This window comes from Camelus dromedarius, chromosome 6, assembly GCF_036321535.1.
Source record: "Camelus dromedarius isolate mCamDro1 chromosome 6, mCamDro1.pat, whole genome shotgun sequence".
Taxonomy (NCBI): domain Eukaryota; kingdom Metazoa; phylum Chordata; class Mammalia; order Artiodactyla; family Camelidae; genus Camelus; species Camelus dromedarius.
In genome coordinates, this window is record NC_087441.1 from 71,220,583 (window position 1) to 71,240,202 (window position 19,620).

Genomic DNA, 19,620 nt, shown 5'->3' on the forward strand with positions numbered 1-19,620 from the left:
GCCAAAATGCAGAACACTGACAACTCCAAATGCTGCTGAGGATGTGGGAAAACAGGGACTCTCATTCGTCACTGGTAGGAATGCAGAATGGTACAGCTACTTGGTAGACAGTTTGGCAGTTTCTTATAAAAATAAACCTACTTTTATCATATGATCCAGTAATCATGCTCCCTGGTATTTACGCAAAGGATTTGGAAACTATGCCCACACAAAAATCTACCCACAGATATTTATAGCAGTTTTGCTTATAACTGCCAAAACTTGAAATCAACCCAAGATGTCCTTGGGTAGGTGAATGAGTAAATAAACTGTGGTCTATTCAGACAATCGGAATCATGTTTAGCACTAACAAGAAATGAGCTGTCAAGCCACAAAAAGTATGGCGGGACCTTAAGTGCATATTACTGAGTGAAGGATGTACACACTATGTCTACACACTATGTGATTGCAACTATATGACAATCTGGGAAAGACAAAACTATGTAGACAATAAAATGACTGTTAGTGTTTGCCAAAAGTTAGAGAGGAGAGAAGGAAGAATAGGCAGAGCATAGAGGACTTTTCAGGCAGTGAAAATGCTCTGTATGATATTACAGTGGTGAATACATTTGTTCGAAGACACAGAGTGCACATATATGAGGCTGTGTTGCTCCCCCGAATCTGGAATCCATTAGGAATGCGTAGCACAAAAGTCTACTTAATACTTTGGAAATACTGTCAGGAAATAAGGGCTCATTGAAATATCTCCAACTAATCCATCACCACATGGATTATTACAGCCTTCCTCACTTATTTATCTACAATGTTTTTCTCTGACAGTGAGCAGCTTGGTTCCTGTTATCTGCAATTTATTTAATAACTTGTTCAACCATAGTAATTTAATCTGATCATCTAACGCCACCGGACATGTTCTAGTACAGTATAATAAAATAACAACTTGCGTGTATGATATGAGGTAGAAATCATTGTCATTTTTCCCACATAAATATCTGCTTATTTCATTAAGGTTTGTTAATAAGGCTTTCATTCCTGATGAATTTCTCCACATCCTTTGTTGAAAATGAACTCAGTGTGTAAGTGTGATTTTATTTCTGGAATTTCATCTCTCTTTCATTGTTTACATTTCCTCCCTCCTTCTCTCACTCTTTTCTTCTCTTCCTACTTTCCTTCTTTTCCAGTAAAATATTCTCTTGACAGTAAATCATGAAGTCATATATTATAACTTCCAAAAGACTTATCCTTTTATTCAGTAGGTTGTTTTACCATTGTAAGTTCATACATTTCCATTATTTCAAATAAAGTTGTCAATGAAAAAACACTACTTGTATTATAACATGCATTGCATTGAATATAGATATAATCTTCCAAGGTATGATTATTTTTTTCCATCTGTTTAAATCTTCTTTAATTTTTCTCTGCAGCATTTTATAGTTTTCTGCATAGACATTTTAAAATTTTAATTTAACCCTCAGTTTTTACACTTTGCCGCTTTTATATAAGGGCTTTTTAGAAAGTCTTATTTTCAAATCTCAGCATAAACCTGATGCTGTGATGGAAGAAGACTTAGAGGAAACAGTGGATTTTGCATGTAGAAGAAATGCAGAAATGCAAATACTCTCTGGCCATGTGCAGATTGCAGCAGAGATGGACTGTGAGCTCTCCTGGAATCTGGGTGACCTCTGTGGATGTCCCGCCCTACATAAGTGTTACTTTGGTTGATTGAAAAGGCAAGTTATCTGCTCACCCATGTTGTCGATATATGAAGCTGAAGCAGAGACAAAAATACTGCAAGGGACACTCATTCAAAGAAGGGAGAGGAGGAAGAGACAGAGTAAAGCCCAGCCCACAGTACTTTTGTGATCCCATAAGGAATGGCTGTCTCACCTTGCTTCCTGCTAGACGCACACATTCCTTTGAAGTATTTCCTCTCTGCCTTGGGGTGAGAGTTAGGCTATGTCCTCCAGGATTTTAGAAGTGTGTTTGTCTAGCTGAAGGGGCTTACCTGCGTCTGCCTTAAATTATTCTAGGGTCTTAACAAAGTGTTTAAAAGCCATGCACCCTCGATCTTACCCATGAAGCTCAATTTTACTGGTAATGTCTTAGATTTGATCATCATCCTGAGTTCATTTTGAAAATCTTTGCCAGATGGACAGTCTGGAAATAACAATCAGATTTCTTTTCCAGCATAGCAGTCTTGGGTTAAAAATATTTTTTTCTCAAATCTGGTTGGAAACAGTCTGATTGTAGCTCATCTCCCTCCTCTCCTAGTTTATCAAAGGCCATTAAACTAAACTATTGGGTAGTTTCAACACTGCCCTGGAGTCTTCTTTGCCAAGTCTGCGTGCCTGTCTTCTATCTCTCACTTTAACTGGCAAGAGTCCCGCCCGCATGTGGTCATATGTGACACGGTTTTCTCCACTCCAGCCTCTGATAATGTCCTCCTGCTCTTCTGGAAGTCATTAGAATTGCCTCACTGACCTTGCATTCTCTTCCCCAAATCATCCCAATGCCACATGCGTTAGGTTTTGGTTATGAAAGTACTTCTAGGAGCTAATTTCTGTTTCAGTTATCTTTACCTATCGAACGAACAAATTATCTCCACAGACTTACAACACCCTGTACCATTTTTCGTGAATACGTGAGTTGACAAGGAGTTGCTTGCTGGAGTCACTGATAAGCTGACCTTTTATTATTATGATATTCACATTCTACTTCTGGTCCTGAATGCATTTTTTCCAAGATGAATATAGCTTCATCACATCTTAAGGCTTTTTAAAAATATGTCTTTTTTCAACTTATCTATGCCTTTACAGTTACATGCATTTCTTGAGACTAAATAAAATCAGGTCTTGGTTTCTATCCAGTGGGACGATTTGGACCACAGTTGGATTTTTTTAGTTTATTGACATTATGCTGTCATTGAATTGTTGTCCACCATTTGGTTTTGTTTTCAGTTATTTGTTTTTGTTTGTTTCATGCTTTTCTACTCTACATTTTTCTGCTTTCTTTTCGGCAATTTTTATTTAAACACATTTATTGGTTTTAACCATACCCTTACCTCTTTACATTATTTTTCCAGTGATTCCATTTGTAGAGTCCACTGAGAGTTATTTTGTGCTATTTCATATAATCTACATCACACCAGTATAGTTCCATTTGTCCCATTTGCTGGACTGTTGTTGCCATATCTATTCCACACATTTATGTTATAAACCTCACAATTCAGGGTTGTTAAGTTTGCTTGAAACAGTTGTAGTGTTTTACATAAATTAAGAGAAGAAAAATTAAACTTTCTAGTCTATTTACCTAGATATTTCCCATTTTCAAGGCCTTCATATCTGCTTATAAACCTGAGTTTTCACTTGGTGTTCCCTTCAGCCCGAAAAGCTTCCTTCAAGATGTGTTCTAGTTAAGGTTTTCTGAGAATGAAGTCTCTTTAGTCCTGTTAAATTTCATTCTGGGCATTGTGATGATATTTTGTGTTGTCCCTAGATTCTGCTTTCTTCCTCTAAGTAAAGATGTAGTTATTAATTGTAGCAGGATGTTAGCGTGGCTGAACTAAAACTCCAAACTCTTTATTTCACTGGTTTGGAAGCCACTGGAACTACTTATCTCTTCATATTTTGAGTGGTTGTTTTCATCGGGAACCTTGGGGTTCCCCTACACGTGTGCCGCTCAGTCATCAACCAAGGGTTTGTGCAGTTCATATTAGATTTCGTGCTCCTCCATATTTTGTCCCCTCCTTTCTGGTGTCATTATGTGCTATTCTGGAAGCCTCAGACTGCGCTATGATTCTTCATACCTGTAAGATTATAGCCTTCTGCTATTGTGTCCACCCAGTGCAGACAGAAGTTACCCTCAGGTAAAAATCCACACAAGCACAAATTTTATCCAATTAGAGTTTCTTTCATTTATGAGTTGACTGCTCTCCAATTTCTTCCTGCTTCTGGTCACTGTGCTTGCAAATAATTGTTTTTATAATTTGTTCAGAGTTTATAGCTGTCATCCAAGGAATGGCTTATCCACAGGCTATTCCACTGTTACTGGAAGTCTCGAGGGTTAATTTTGCCCTTTTTGGGTGTGCCTTCTTAAGTCCAGTTTATCTAGATCTCTGAAAGTTCTGATAATGGCCAAAATAAAATCTTCACTGTGCAGTTTTTTCTATCCTTTTATTCCTATTCAGCATTATGCTGCTCCCACGAACCAACCTCCCACTGCTGTTCTCTTCCTAACCTTGTCATTTCAGTTCTTTTACGATAAACAACCTTCTTATATTAATTATTGAATACACCTTATACCTTCTTGCTTCATTAAAATCTTCTCTATTGTGGTTACGCCATATTGTTTCCAGCCCTCTCCAAAGCAGCAGTTTTATTTTATATCATGAAAATTCAAGGTCAGAAAGTGGGATTGAATTCTCCTTATCACTCATTGGCACACAAAAAATATAATTTTCTCAGCATTTATTCAATTCCTAGTTAATTCAATTCTTTTTTTTCTCTCCACTTCAGCTACTATGCACTGATGGAGAAGGATCACACAGATTTCAAGACTGATGCTGAAATAAATTTATGATCTCGACATATGACTGAACTTCAATACTTCCGAAGCTTTTACAACCAAAGCCATTTTTTTAGTAAATAGACAGAACCCAGGAGGATAAGCACTTGGACAGTGAGAAATTTATTGGGTCAAGCAGAAAACCACGGGAGTGGCGAAATGCAATTGACCCAAGTACATGAGGGATGGGAATTCTGTCATGTTTGCTGATCTCTATCTCCTTGGCTCCTCCATTACCTTTCTGCTTCTCTCTATACTTTTTCAAACTTTTATCCTTCTTCAAACATTTTTCCCCAAGTTGAGAAACTTTCTTCCAATAGTTGTGGATTTGAATGTCACGTTTTTAATGCCAAATTAAGCATGAGCTATTTTACACTCTCTTTGAAGTCTCAATTATATTACTGTTTCCATCACTCACAGAAAATAATGACATTATTGAATTCCAGGGAAAATAGGTATCATTGGATGATAAATGCTCCAAATTCCTACCAAAATCTCTGCTCTGACAAATATCTCCGTCTGTTCACTCCATTTAGCTAACTGATTTTTACGTAATGACAGATCTGTCCCTCTTCCTGTCTAAAGCTAATGTTGCCACTAGATTTCTAGATCTGTATCTTACCACGTTCCAGTGACCTCTCGCTAACTATTCTGTTTCCTACAGCCTTACTCTCTACTCTTGTACTGACATCATCCTATGAATACACAAAGATTAATAAGCCTGATTGATCCTGGCAGGAATGAGAGGCACTCAACATAAGAAACTGGAGGATTTTTTTTTTATTAGAAGACCATTCACAAATGTATGGCAGGTGTATGGAAAACCCAAGGGAAGGAGTAGGATCTTTTCTGCAGGTGAGAAAGCAGGACTAGAACCTGAGCCAGGGAGGCTCTATGAGACTTAGTCCTGGGAATCATGTGATGATCAGTGAATGGGGCACAAGTAGCTTGTGGTACCCCACAAAGGAAGTGAGGCAATAAACATCTGTGTCCTTCTCTCTTGTTCTTACTCTACATGGAGCTCTCATTTGCCAAACTCAAATGAAAGCAGGAAAAATATCTGTGATATGGTTTACTCTCCTGGACAGAGGGTAGATCTTAAAAGCAAACAGGTGTCCATATACCCACTTAAAATTTTAGAGAAAATAAATCTTTCTTTTGTCTCACACTTCTTCACTTTAAGCTTATAGCTCCTTACCCCTGACCTGCCAAATGCTCTCAAGAAGGATTCTAGTCTTGCTACTTCCACTTTCTCATTTCATCTCTCTATGTACCCCTCACCCCCTTAAATGTCACCATCAACACTAAACTCCACTGAAACTTTTCTTATGAAAGTTTTCACAGTCTCTCTGCTAATAACTTCTCTGGACCATTTCACACCAAATTGTACTGGGCTGTCCAACAATATTTGATAGTTTCTTACCATTTCTTCTAACCTGACACTCTCCCTTCTCTTGCCTTTTCCTTCTGCTTCTCGTGATGTATTCCCTTGTCTGGCCATGCCTACATTTTGGTTTTCCTTGGTGTCTGTCTTCCCTTTGACCTTGTACAGATTTCTTCCTATCTGATGTCTTAGGGACTGCAGGCCCTCCAGGGCTCTCCCCTATGCTCCAGCTGCACATATTAGGACTATTTAAGGGAGACTTCTGTTTGAATAATTTATAGTCTGACAAGCTCTGCTGGTTTGCTTCTTCCTTAAACATTCTTCTTCTACTCCTAGGGCCCCAGAGCAATAACACACTTATCCATCCTGGGAATCTGAGTATGATTTTTTCTCTTCATTGCTTTACATATCTGAAAATCATAAAAGCCTAAACAGTTCAGATTGTTGCCTAAATATCTTCTGAAATCATCCAGTTACCACTAGCTTTGTTTTTGTATCTATCCTCTAGACAACAGCTTAATTATTGGAAGTACTTAACTTTTTCTCTACTTCCCTATGTAACCCTTCTACAAAAGAAAAAGAAGAAATCCAGTTTCTGAAAATATACAGTTGATTATGGTTTTTCCCCAATTAATGACTCCACCATTTCTCATTATGACTTAATACTCCAAACTCATTACTCTCAGGGTAATTTTTGGCTTCACTGAACATCTTTGAGTCTTTTGAAATCACATGCTTTTTCCTCTGCTCACACTATTTTATTTCATTTGAATTTTCTTCCTAAAACATTCATAGTACTAAGATATTCATGATAGTTTATAAATCATCAATATATGGGTCTTTAAATTCTCAGGGAAGTGTCCATACTCCACATCATACTGAGAATGAGGTTGTCAACTCATGTGGAGAGATCTGATCAACCTGAAAAGCATATGCAGTGAAAAAGTAACAGAATTGAGGACAGGATGCTGAATAACACCAAAAATTAAAGGTGAGTAATATCCTGAAAACCAAGGAAGGGAAGAATTTTAAAAGACAATAGCAATGTCACCACTTTCCGATTTTGCCGACTTCAAATTATTATAAATACACTGCAAACCAATCTTTCTCTCTAGTTTTCAACTTAATTATGATTTTCCTAATTGTTAGAAAGTCAAGGGTATATTATTTCCAATAGGTGATGCAAATCAAATGTGATTCGTATAAAGTGTAGGTTATAGTTGAGCATTGTTCTGACTCTGGCAAGTCTGCCATTCTATCATTGCAATATTGGGTTACCCAGATGGGACTAGCTCTATAATGACTTATTGATTAAACTCTATAGCATCTTCAATATAATATGCTCATACTTAGAGTTAGTGACAGTATTTTTTCACTTGATATATTTTACAGAAAATGTAGTCAAATATAATTACCCATACAAATGAAGTAGTATATAGGTTATAAAGAAAAAAGATAGGAAGTGTCAAGTTGATATATAATAGTTCTGATCCATTAACAAGAAATACAATTTAAATCATACAAATAAAGAAACATTTGACCAAGCTATTAAAAACCTCTGAGTTCTAAAAACAGATAAAGAAATTAATACAAGAAGCCAAAGGAATTCATTCCCTTTATAAATTATACAAAGAAATGTATCCACATCCTGTACTTATGTTCCCTTTAATCTTGCTGTCTAAATGGCCTCAGGTTCTAACTATTTATATCAAACTAAACATGATGATGCAATTACCAAAAAGGTGTCCAATACTGACGGTGAAATCAGTAACTACTTCAACCTTGTTTTAATTGCTAAACAGAACAAATAGGAGACAAAATCATCAACATCAACTATTAAGTGAATTTTGTTTCTGTTGAGTTCTTATTACGAACTCAATACTTTATAGTACATCCAGTTTATTTGACCTCTCCAAATTTTTTTTATCGAAGTCTAGTTGATTTACAATGTTGTGTTAATTTTTGGTGTACAGCATATTGATTCATTTATACACATAATATGTGCATATTTACATATTCTTTTTCATTTTTTCCACTACAAGGTATTGAATATAGTTCCCTGTGCTATACAGTAGGATCTTGTTATTTATTTATTTTGTGTGTAGTGGTTAGTATCTACAAATACCGAACTTCCAATTTATCCTCCCACCCTCCCCTTTCCCCCCAGGTAACCAGAAGCTTGTCTTCTGTGTCTCTTGAGTTTGTTGCTGTTTTATGAACATTTGTGTCCTTTTTTTTTTGATTCCACGTAAAAGTTATATCATGTGGTATTTTTCTTTCTCTTTCTGGGTTACTTCACTTAGTATGACGATCTCTAGGTCCATCCATGTTGCTGCAAATGGCATAATTTTATTATATTTAATGGCTGAGTAGTATTCCATTGTGTATATATAAATATCACATCTTCTTTATCCAGTCATTTGTCAATGGACATTTAGGTGTCTTCCATGTCTTTGAACCCTCCAGATTAGTACTCATATTATTACTTCATTAAAAGAATTAAATCAAGTTGACTTCTTGTTAATGTACTCAATTGATCTGTAGTTGACTTTAAGAAACTTTCAGAACGTTAGGGACGGCTGCCTGTATAGCCCTGCTGAACTATGTTGTCCTCCAGGAATGCTTAGTGTAGCTGGGAATTGGCTGCTCTGGACACTGAATCACAGCATCTGTGGCCCCCGGAGCTCAGTACAAGAGTGACTGCGATGTGGCCTGTGAAGGCTGAAAACTAATTGTCCATTATCTGCCCTCTAGTCCTTTTCACTTCACAAGAACTTAAATATATGTACTTAAATCTGCTTTCTAATTACAAGTTCCCATAACAGAGTGTCCTAGCCACAAAACAGCATTATTATTCTGACTTTCAACACACTTAAGCATTTTTATTTTGCTGAGTTTTCTTTCTTCTCTGTTTACCTTCTTGTGCAAACATGTTTAATGGCTAATTACCATTTCTGCTTTTTTATCTTAATTGCTACACATTTAGGGTCATGTATCATTAAAGCTTTAGCAGGTAAGACATTTACTCAAATAATATTTCTATTCTGCTTGTGCACACCTAGCTTTATTGAAATAACATTCTTATTAGTTCAAGCACTTATTTTCTTGAGAACCAAACAATAATTTACATCAAAGCCCTGTCTTCTTTATATTAGCTATTGGAAACCTTTATATTTTAGAAGAAAAGGGTAACAAATTATTTCTTACCTCCAAAATGTGATAGAAATAGAAAAACTATTCCTTTAACAATGATATATGCAACATTACCTCCTAGATTCTTTCATTTAATAAAATTCAGTATGCAGATGGTTCATTGTAAGAATTATAAAATTATCAATAGTTTAATTTCTAGTAAATATACAGTTAAAAATTTGGATTTATCAATCAGACTTTTCTACCAAGAACCATATTAACTTAATATAACTCCATGTGTAATAGGCAATTTGAGGATTGTGATCATCTTCATCTACTAAGGAAACTCCAAATTCTGAGATAGACTTTGCCTCTTTCAGTGCTTCACATGTTAAGTCTGACAGGAGCAACATTTTCATTATACGTAGTCATTTTCACATCTTGCCTCTACTTCCATTATATTTCATGGACATTATTTTTAGAAATTGAAATTGCTAATTGGACAAGGGCTCCCTTACTCTGTAGGAATGGTTGTATTTTTAAACAAATAATAATGAACTAGTATTTGTAAAATATTTCCACACGCACAATTGCACTTATTTCTGGAGGAAAGATGAGTATGTGTACTTAATTTCAGATATCTGTGTGTGTGTAACAATAATTTTCCTTTTATGTATGAAATATTTCATACATAAAAGGAAAATTTACACATTGAGGTATGATTTATTCCCATTTATTTCACACATGGAAACATTAAAAAAAACAAACCCTACTTAGTACATTTTGCATAGCAATATAAATTGATTATCACTGAATTTTTGGGGAAAATGTTGGGCACGGACAGCAGATCATGGGGTTTCTCATCCTCCATCACTCATTAAGTGGGCCAGTTCCTCATGATGAATCTCCATGATAAATAGATAGATAGATAGATAGATAGATAGATAGATAGATATAGCAAAACAGATATAGATTGATGTAACTCCCATTGGTCCTGTTTCTCTGGAGAACACTGAATAACACAATTTTTAAATTCTGTGGCTTAGGAAAAGATACTGAAGTTCAAGGAAGTATACAAAAATTGACTTTCTACATACCAGTTTGCACAACAATTTATCAAAGCATGTATTTTATAATGCAAAATATACATTTATTTAGCTTTTGAAAAAAAATGTAATTCCTTAGCTGAAGCTAAAAAAGCATCATCAAGGTTGAAACCAAATAGAAAGTATCTGTTACTGGCTTACTATATGTTAAGCAAAATATAACTACATTCAAAAATTAAATGAGTGATTAGTTTAGAAAGAAAAAAAAAGAGAAAAACTTGACAATTTCATGAGAAATTGAATGATAGGAAGAAATATATCAACTATAACATGATAGGCTTGTTATGTATCCCTTACCTACTTTGTATTTTACCATTTGGTTGTATCGATGGCCTTTCTAAGAGAAAAATAAGAAACTTGACTGTTTTAGTAGATGTATAAACAAAGCTCAGTTCACTCTGGTTTCTGCCTAAGGGATAATTGGTTGGTCACTTTACAGGCTGACTCTAAGAAAATGGAGGACCAATAATCTTGTTGAGAGACTGAAATGAGATCAGACAAGAGACAGAAATGCTTTTTAAAGTTAATTATGGTTGCTTTTTTCCTTCTCCCTCGGTGACCATTGCCTTTCAATGGAACCATGCATTGGCAGAAATAATTACCAGCTTGGTCAATGCAGGTGGCTCCCTTCCTGCAGGGATGTGAAGCCTATTCATCTACATCTATTTCATATCTTGTCCCTTTGAAAACTAATTAAATGAATTAAAGCTTTAATAAGATAAGCAGGTGTCCAGTTATAATTCTTAAATTGGCCCAAATATTTTAATCCATTTAGGGTGATAGCTGAGATTAAACTCATCAGATAAGAATGCCACATATATTAATGTCAGAATCCACTGATTTCACCTTACTACAAACTGTAGCAACTTCTCTTGAAATTACTAAATGCAGGCAAATCTCTGAGCTGGTAGGCAAAGACTGTTTAGATGTGAACTAATTTATCTTCTGATTTGGAGTCTAGAGGTGAAATAGATATTTTAAGTTATTGGAATGAAAATTGAATGTTAGGCTAAGGGAAATTTAAAGGAAATACTCGTGAACCAACGACATCCTGATGTAAGTCCCCCAGGGCTAAATGTTCTTTTCAGGGCACAGTTGTCAAATGGTGCTTAGCAATAGAGCCAGGGGGATAGACAAATTTAAACTGATCCCTGAGTTCTGTAGATGTAGTGCTCTGCAGGCAAGGTGATGAATCACATTTCTTCCTACTAATTTCACAAAGCAAACCTATATGAAAAGAAAGGAAAACAGAAATGTCTGCTAAATAGTCTTAACATTTCCTTTTAACTAGTTCTGCAGTGCAGATGTTCCATTAATGCTCCACCAAGAATTTATGTCCCTAAAATCGACTTTTCATATTATATCACTTGGATTGTTTGTTAATTTGCAAAGAGTTTAAAAAAAAAAAGAGCTTAAACTAACACTGAATTGATTATTAAGGCTTATGACAACTAGATTTTTGACAATTTTTAACAAGAATATAATATTGACATTGACACATAACACATTGTATTTAAAAATTAGATGAATAGAAATCTTCCTAGTACTATTAAAAGTTATTTTTAATCCAATAAGTTGAAATGAATTGGGCTGGAGAAAAATTAATGTAATATATGTCTAAATGGGAAAAAGCACATGCAACTAAGTAGCAAATCTATTTATATTACTATTATCCCTGCAAAATAAAATATTTAGTGAAAATATGACATTAGAATGTCAAGTTAAACTGAAGAAAAAGTGAAAATTAAAATTGAATTTAATTTTATTAATTAATAAGCAATGAATTTAGAATTAATAATAAATGAAAACTTTGTTTATACTTCAAAAATATTTATTTTGTAATTTGTCTTATGGATCAACTTTGTGAGAAAAAAGGCACATTGAAAACCTTGTAGTTGGGGAGATACCAAAATTCATTTCTCCTGAAGACTTGATTTTTGCTGTCATACAATTTTAAATTATTTTGAGTTTTTGTTCATGGTAAATAGTACACTAAGCTTTTATAAGTGGCTATATATTTCATGAAGATTATTAAGAAGGTTAACCACATAAAAACAGTCTCAGATTTAATAGGAAAAAAGTAGCTGTTAAATTCATGGTTTTCAAAACAAATTTGACTTTTTCAATACCTAAAGGTTAGGCAGTACTTTTATTTTTCATCATTCACACAGGAGTAGAAATAGGCATAGCTTTTGGAAGTTGTATATTGGGCAACATTTTGATTGTAAGGATGGCAGTTTGATAGTACTTGCTTGCATATGAGGGAAGTATTGAGAGTTTCGTTACTTTTTCCAATCTCAGAAAACAAAGGTCTGTCTATTATTAGAACTTCCTCCTAAAGCAAAACACACACACACACACAAATATTTACATATTTTAAAACATGAGCAGCTCTTTATCAAAATAAGGAATATACTATATTAAGGGTCACTGTAGGAGCTACTATGGTAACAGAATGGATGTGGTGTAAAAAAGAAATATTGCAAGTTTTAAACATAAGTATAATGTACTTAGGGTAATAAATCTAAAAAAAACTGGTTCATTTACAAAAGCAAAATATTCATTCAACACCAAATATATCTATCTCCATTATGCTATGAAAATACAGTAAAATAATCCAAGTAGGTATTTTATATATATATTGACAGAAGACTGTATAAAGAAGTTGTGGTGTATTTATTCAATGGAATACTACTCAGCCTTAAAAAATAATGAAATAATGCCATTTGCAGCAACATGAGTGGAACTGAAGATTGTAATTCTAAGTGAAGTAAGCCAGAAAGAGAAAGAAGAATATTGTATGATATCACTTATATGTAGAATCTAAAAAGAAAAAAAAAAGACAAATGAATTTATTTATAAAACAGAAACTGACTCACAGACAATGAAAACAGACTTTTGGTTACCAGGGTGGAAAATGGGGTGGGAAGGGTTAAATTGGGAGTTTGAGATTTGCAGATACTAACTAATATAACTGAAAACTGATACAAACAAGTTTATATTATATAGCATAGGTAACTATATTCAATATCTTGTAGTAACTTCTGTTGAAGAAGAATAACAAAATGAATATATGTATGTTCCTATATGACTGAAGCATTATGCTGTACACCAGAAATTGACACAACATTGTAAACTGATGATACTTCAATAAATATATATTTAAAGAAAATTAAAAGTACAGTTTAGTATTAAGAGTATTTTTGTGGAAATAAAATATATTACATGTGTAATGAAATAGAGTGTGTCTCTACAAATCTCTTGCAAAACCATAGTGAAGGAAAATCTGAAAGAAAAATAAAGTCATATGCAAAACCAATTTAAGTATGCCATCATTCAAAGGATGTACAGGGAGAGGGGAGAAATGGATAGAAGCAACATCAGATAATTGAGATTTACGCTACAGTTTATGAGACATGAATTTAGGAGCCTAAAATACATATATGTGAATGAAAGCTCTAGTCTATTCTGGTTTCATTACCACAAAATTTCATAACATCAAGAATAGAAAGAAAATGTTTAATGTTTCTAAAGGAAAAACAAAATCATTTAAAGTAATAAAAATAATAAAAATGTCCCCCCTACTCAAACATTCTCATGAAATTACTTTAAGGTACACTCCTGATAAACCAGGGTGATAAGGAAAAAAAGAGAAGTAGTATATGAAACCATTTCTTTAATTCAGGAATTCATTAAATATCACATGATAATTAATAATATAATGGTTGGGAAACATCACTGTCTAAATGAGAACATGAAATCAGCGAATGCTGAAGAAATTCTTTTTTCAAAGATAGTTTTGTGTATCCATTCCTCATATAAAGTGGATGTGCAGCTATATTTGTAAAACTTACAGAGAAATTAACTTCTTTAAATACGAAGGAAGAAGTCAATGAAAAATTTGAGCATACACTTAAAAATGTACAAAGAAGGTGATGGTCTGAATAAACTTAAGTTGACTTTTTGAAGAATTTATTCAATGTGAAATAAAATAAAATATTTGATCTCAATGCTAGAAATATCGTCCCTCAAGTGGACTTGGATTATCATGTGTGGAACGTCAGAAAAGAAATGCTGTTGTGGCGTCACTTCTCCAAGGAAGAGTGTTTACATATTCATAATAAAGTGAATGCTAGTGACTTGTTTTCAGTTTTTCAACTTAACTCTTAATCAAGCTTAGGTGGCTTAATTATACTTACATTAATGTGCTGAAATAACGACAATGTAAACACAATTTTGGAGGTGAAAAGGGCTAATTTGGAAAGAGAAGAATAAGGCACTATATCCTTAATTTAATAAAAGTTAGGTATCTGAATTTGATTAAAATATGGAAGCTTAAAGGTATTACTTAGAACTAAAAATACTATTAAGAGAAAGTTGGAGAGGAAAGGTGAATCAGGGAATGAATTAAAAGAAGATTCATCTTTATAATAAAGAGTCAATAAAATCTGTAATTAAATTACAAAACAAAAGAACAAATAAAATATTTGTATGAGCAAAGAAAGGCAATAACAGAAGAAATAAAATAAGGAACTATGTAAAAATGTTAATTTCTTTAGCAAAGCTGAGGGGAAAGATTGTGCTGAGAATCCACTGATTTTATTGGAAGTTCTTTTGGTTTCATTTACCACATTTAATACTCAATTTGGGTTTTCGTTTGTTTGATTTTTAAATATTGTAACAGTTTTAACAACATTTTGTGAAAATATCTCATCTCTTATGAGGTGCTTGAACTGAAAGGAATGAGTATACAAGATTAGGCTGCAGTTCATAAAAATGACTAGTTTTGTGACTATCATTAGGTAAACTAGATCTGTGGTTCTTAACTTTATAATCAAATAAGTTACCTTTAAACTTCAGCTTTCTATTGTGCTATATTAAAAGCTTTCTGTGATTTATATAACATTCTATGAAGTATTCAATTATGTAAAGCAGATTTTATAGTTAATTCAAATAAACCCATTTCACTATATTTTAGTTAATTTATAATCAGTGCCTCTTATGTAATAAGATATTTGAATAAGATAATAATAAGATAATAGTGGTTTTCTACAAAATCTAAGAATCATATAACAACAGAACTACGGATTTAGCAAGAGAGAAGTAAATAAATGTAAAGAACTCTTTTAGGAAAAATTAACAGCAGATGAATTATAAAATAGCCTTATAAATTTCTTGCAAAATAAAAATAAAGCCACTGAACTGTTGGAGAGCCTGAAAGTGGCATTTTTATTCCACTCAGTTATGACTACAATAGCTTAGATGCCGGAACAGAGCATGATTTCCATTTTATGAGGGAAAAAAAAAAAGATAGATTGCTTTCTTTAACTGTGAAAAACATTTTACTGAGTTTCTGGGCATCTCTGTCTTGCTATTATTTTAGATACAAGGGATTTTCAGGATAAAAAAGCTTGAAGTTCTCTAAAATTACCTATTTTTATGTGTGGTTTATGTATCTACCTCCAGATCAAACCAGCTGGGTCACAGTTTGCCAGTGTTTACTGTCGCCTCTTCTCACTTCTGTGAGCCCTACAGCAACCTGGTTAGGCAGGTACTGTTTTTACCTTCAGCGATGAGAGGGCTGGGTGAATAGAGGTTACACAACTTGCTCAGCCCCCTCCTCTGGTAAGTGATGAGCTGTAATTTAACACCAGACAACCTGCTGTCAGATTTATCTGCTCTTTATAACTGCCTTCATTTTAATGGGATCTCTCATTCACAGACTCAGCCCATCTACTTCTGGTGATTCATGCCTGTAGAATAATACATTTGATTACCAAATGGCATGTGATGTTCCCCTATCTCCTGTTCTCGATCTCTCTGTCCAAACGATGCCTGTTGTAGTGTCTCCTGCTAAGGATTTTGGGTCCCTAAAGTCTCAGTGAAGGAGCCTTATCAAGGGTCACCCCAAAAACTGAGGCAAACCAGTCCTGGTTTCCTATAATCACTCCAAACAGTTAATCCATTTTGCCATCGACTCACTCATCTGTGCACACTAGCCAGGTCTGTCCTGGGGAAGATTTGAGAACAAGTGAAGAACAATTCAGGAACTCAGTCTTAAAGTCAAAGGGTGAGGAAAAAAATGTAGTGGGTTTATAACATGAATTCAAGAATAAGCTTAAAAACGTTATATCTTAAAGATTTCTGTTGGTCTACTAACTCGAGCCTAATAATTCTAGCAGGCAGTACAGAAGAAAAGCATTGTAGTGTTCATTACATAACGAGGCATTATTGACTCAAGAGAAGGAATTTTTTTTAATTGAAGTATAATCAGTTACATTGTGTCAATTTCTGGTGTACAGCATACTGTCCCAGTCATGCACATATACATATATTCATTTTCATAGTCTTTTTCATTAAAGGCTATTACAAGATATTGAATATAGTTCTCTGTTTTATACAGAAAGAATTTGTTTTTTTATCTATTTGTATATATAATGGTTAATATTTGCAAGTCTCAAACTAAAGCCAGAAAGAAATGTCACTAGAAGATCCTCTTAGAAAGGATGTGGGTAACTATTCTGAGACACTCTTACAGATGACACAAGATAAATTTCATATGGCTGTTTCTTAAACTTTCCATCAATATAATCTGTTTTATGCACATCAAAATTCAAAACAGTAAAAACAATTCTATAGGAATTTAGTACGTTTTCTTCTTAACTACATTTAGAAATGTATTATGGAATATTGATGCACAGGTATATTTAGATCATTATACGGCAATTTTTTCCTCCAGTCTAACTTTTGATAAATACAGACAGGAAATATGTTTTAGATTATACTGACTAGTATATACTAGGGCAGGTGGTATGTTTCTTTCACTCCAAAATAAAAAGCCCATGCTCCAGCAAAGAATGGAGTTCACACAAGTATTCAGGGAAGGGTGATGCACTTTTCTAGAAATTGAGGAGCTGTTGTCAAAGCAAAAGTTTCGCTAAAGTTAAACAAGCAAGACAGACTTCATCTGAGGTTATTGTAATAGAGGAGAGAGGCCAGAACTAGGTCTGAGCTTGACTCCACTGTAACAACGGGTGAGATTTTCAAAGCTAGGGCCTGTGATCATAGGTTATATGTTTGCTAAAGAAACAGAAACCTTCCCAGTCTTCAAGTTGTGAGGTGGTGTTGGATCAAGGTGACTGCCAAAGCTAGACTCCTACCCCCTCCACAGAAACTGCGAGGTGGGGTGACTGCATTACAAGGGGCTGGTTCTCAGGTCCTTGAAAGAGACAGCCTGCTGCTGTAGAATTGGCAAGAGGCTTTTAAAAAGATGCCTTCAAAGGGGAAGGGGAAGAATTTACACTTAGAAGTTTGTCTGAAGTAAATGCCCCAAGAAAATGGAGAGGGACCTCTGTGTTTAGGTCACTTAGATTCTATAAAGAAACAGAGTGAGAAGAGAGGCAGGAAGGCAGGTGAAGCTAGTCTAAACTTCAGTCAAACTGAGGCAAACCTCAAGGCTGTCTTCTTGGTCTTATTAAATTCTTGTGACTGATAAGACACTTGGTGAAGTTTCCTACAGTCCTGGGGTTCCCAAAGAGTGGGAGGAAATGATAAAATATCAATATATAGTCTTTCTTTCCTATATTGAAATATATATAGTCAGTTACAATGTGTCAATTTCTGGTGTACCACAACATGTGCCAGTCATGCATGTATTTTTATACATATACTCATTTTCATATTCCTTTTCATTAAAGGTTATTACAAGATTTTGAATATAGTTCCCTGTACTAGACAGAAGAAACTTGCTTTTTATATATAGTAGTTACCACTTGTAAATCTTAAACTCCCAAATTTATCCCTTCCCATCCTCTTTCCCTGGTAACCATAATATTGTTTAAAATATCATTATATATTCTTAATATGATTCTCTTCTCACTCTCTGGTGAAGTTTGAATAACACAGGTCTCCTCTCCACCCTAAGTGAATACATCACCCCATCCTCCCCCAGGTCATCGTCCCTAAATATGCCTCTGAGTTGTCTGATCCCAGCTTCCTCTAATCAAACTGAATGCTTCTGGCTGCAAACTTGTATTTCTAAAAGAAAAGTTTCATGAAATGTCCTACAATTTCAGCTTTCAACTGATTCCCCACCTCTCATGCGTATTTTGAAACTCATCTATTAAATAGTTTTAACTGATGAAAAGAGGGAATTTATACTCTCAGACATCAGGAGGGTCTGACAAGACACCTACAAGTAAGGCATTTTGTTGTTTTATTTTTTTCCAAATTTGACACTTTAATCTTTAAATTATGCAAATCTTGAATTTTACACCATGTTTTATCCTTCTTAAGGTACAGTTCATTAATATCATGATAGGTATAAATTTCTATGGCAACTTGACAGTCCAAGGTGTAGCTCCAGTTATACTTGTGACACTGAGTTCTGAATGCTGCTCATTAAGCCTTCCATGCATTCCCCAGGGTATAGAGCTCTAACCCAAGAGGTACAGACTTAGAGGATAAAGTGAAAAGCCCCCAGAAATATGAAAATCTGTGGTTGACTTCCCTCCTGGTGGTATGTCTCCAGTCCTTTTCTCATGCATCCTCTGCTCCAAGCATTAACAACTTTTTAAATGCCTGCAGTTTGCCTGGTTCTTTTCAAAACCTTGATCAAAAGTCATCTCAGGAAGCCTGTTCTTTTCAGGTAATGGCAGTTACTTTCACCTTTATAGCATGTACACCTTCCTCTGCAGGATTGCTTGTATATCTGTCTTTTACTTAAAAAATGTAGGCTTTTGAAAAGAAAAAAAAAAAAAGGAAGTATCCATTCTGTCATCTCTGGCACAGATTGGTGCTTAAAAAATTATTGTTAAATGAATAAAAAATTAACAGTGACTGAATACACATAAATGGTGATGGTATTTTATCTCTAAAGGACACATCATCATTTCCGATCCTGTTTATGACAAATCATCAACAAAACACTAAAATTCCAAGTGATGTAATGAATAATTTAAAGATTGTCAGAAAGGGGACTTATGATAAACTGTTTTCCATTTCTGATTGTGTTCCGCGTGATTTGACAACAATAGCCACATTTAAGGTGTGCATGCCTATGATTTTAGAGCTTTCATTGCCAAAATGTAGATGGAATTTAAATGAGATTTCTAATTTGATTCAGTGAGCTGGAGTAAAGTCTCTTCTTGTTTGACAAATAAATTATTAAGTATAACCAGCTTGAATGCATTCAATAACCTAGTAGGCATGCATCCTTTTAGTTTTTGAATTCATAGAATACAAATAGTGAAGCATTCTATATCATATTTTAAAATAATTTTAGATGCTTATTTCTAAGAATTTTTATTTTTCTTCCTAATATACTTCCAGGTCTGGATTTCAATACTGGCTAAAACACACAGAGTTTCAAATAACTTTCCCTTTTCAATGTTTAGCTAGTTTTTTAAATCTGTTTCTTGATGATATTCTCTTCAGCCA

The 19,620-nt window shown here is 34.3% G+C and overlaps 1 protein-coding gene across 1 annotated transcript in view; it reads right to left on the reverse strand.

Moving 5' to 3' along the window:
• The window catches only part of EYS (eyes shut homolog), a 1,182,030-nt gene that overhangs the window by 857,993 nt on the left and 304,417 nt on the right, over nt 1-19,620 (reverse strand). The window contains 1 exon segment of the mRNA XM_031455943.2: nt 10,749-10,862. Within this exon segment, the coding sequence (XP_031311803.2) occupies nt 10,749-10,862 (114 nt within the window).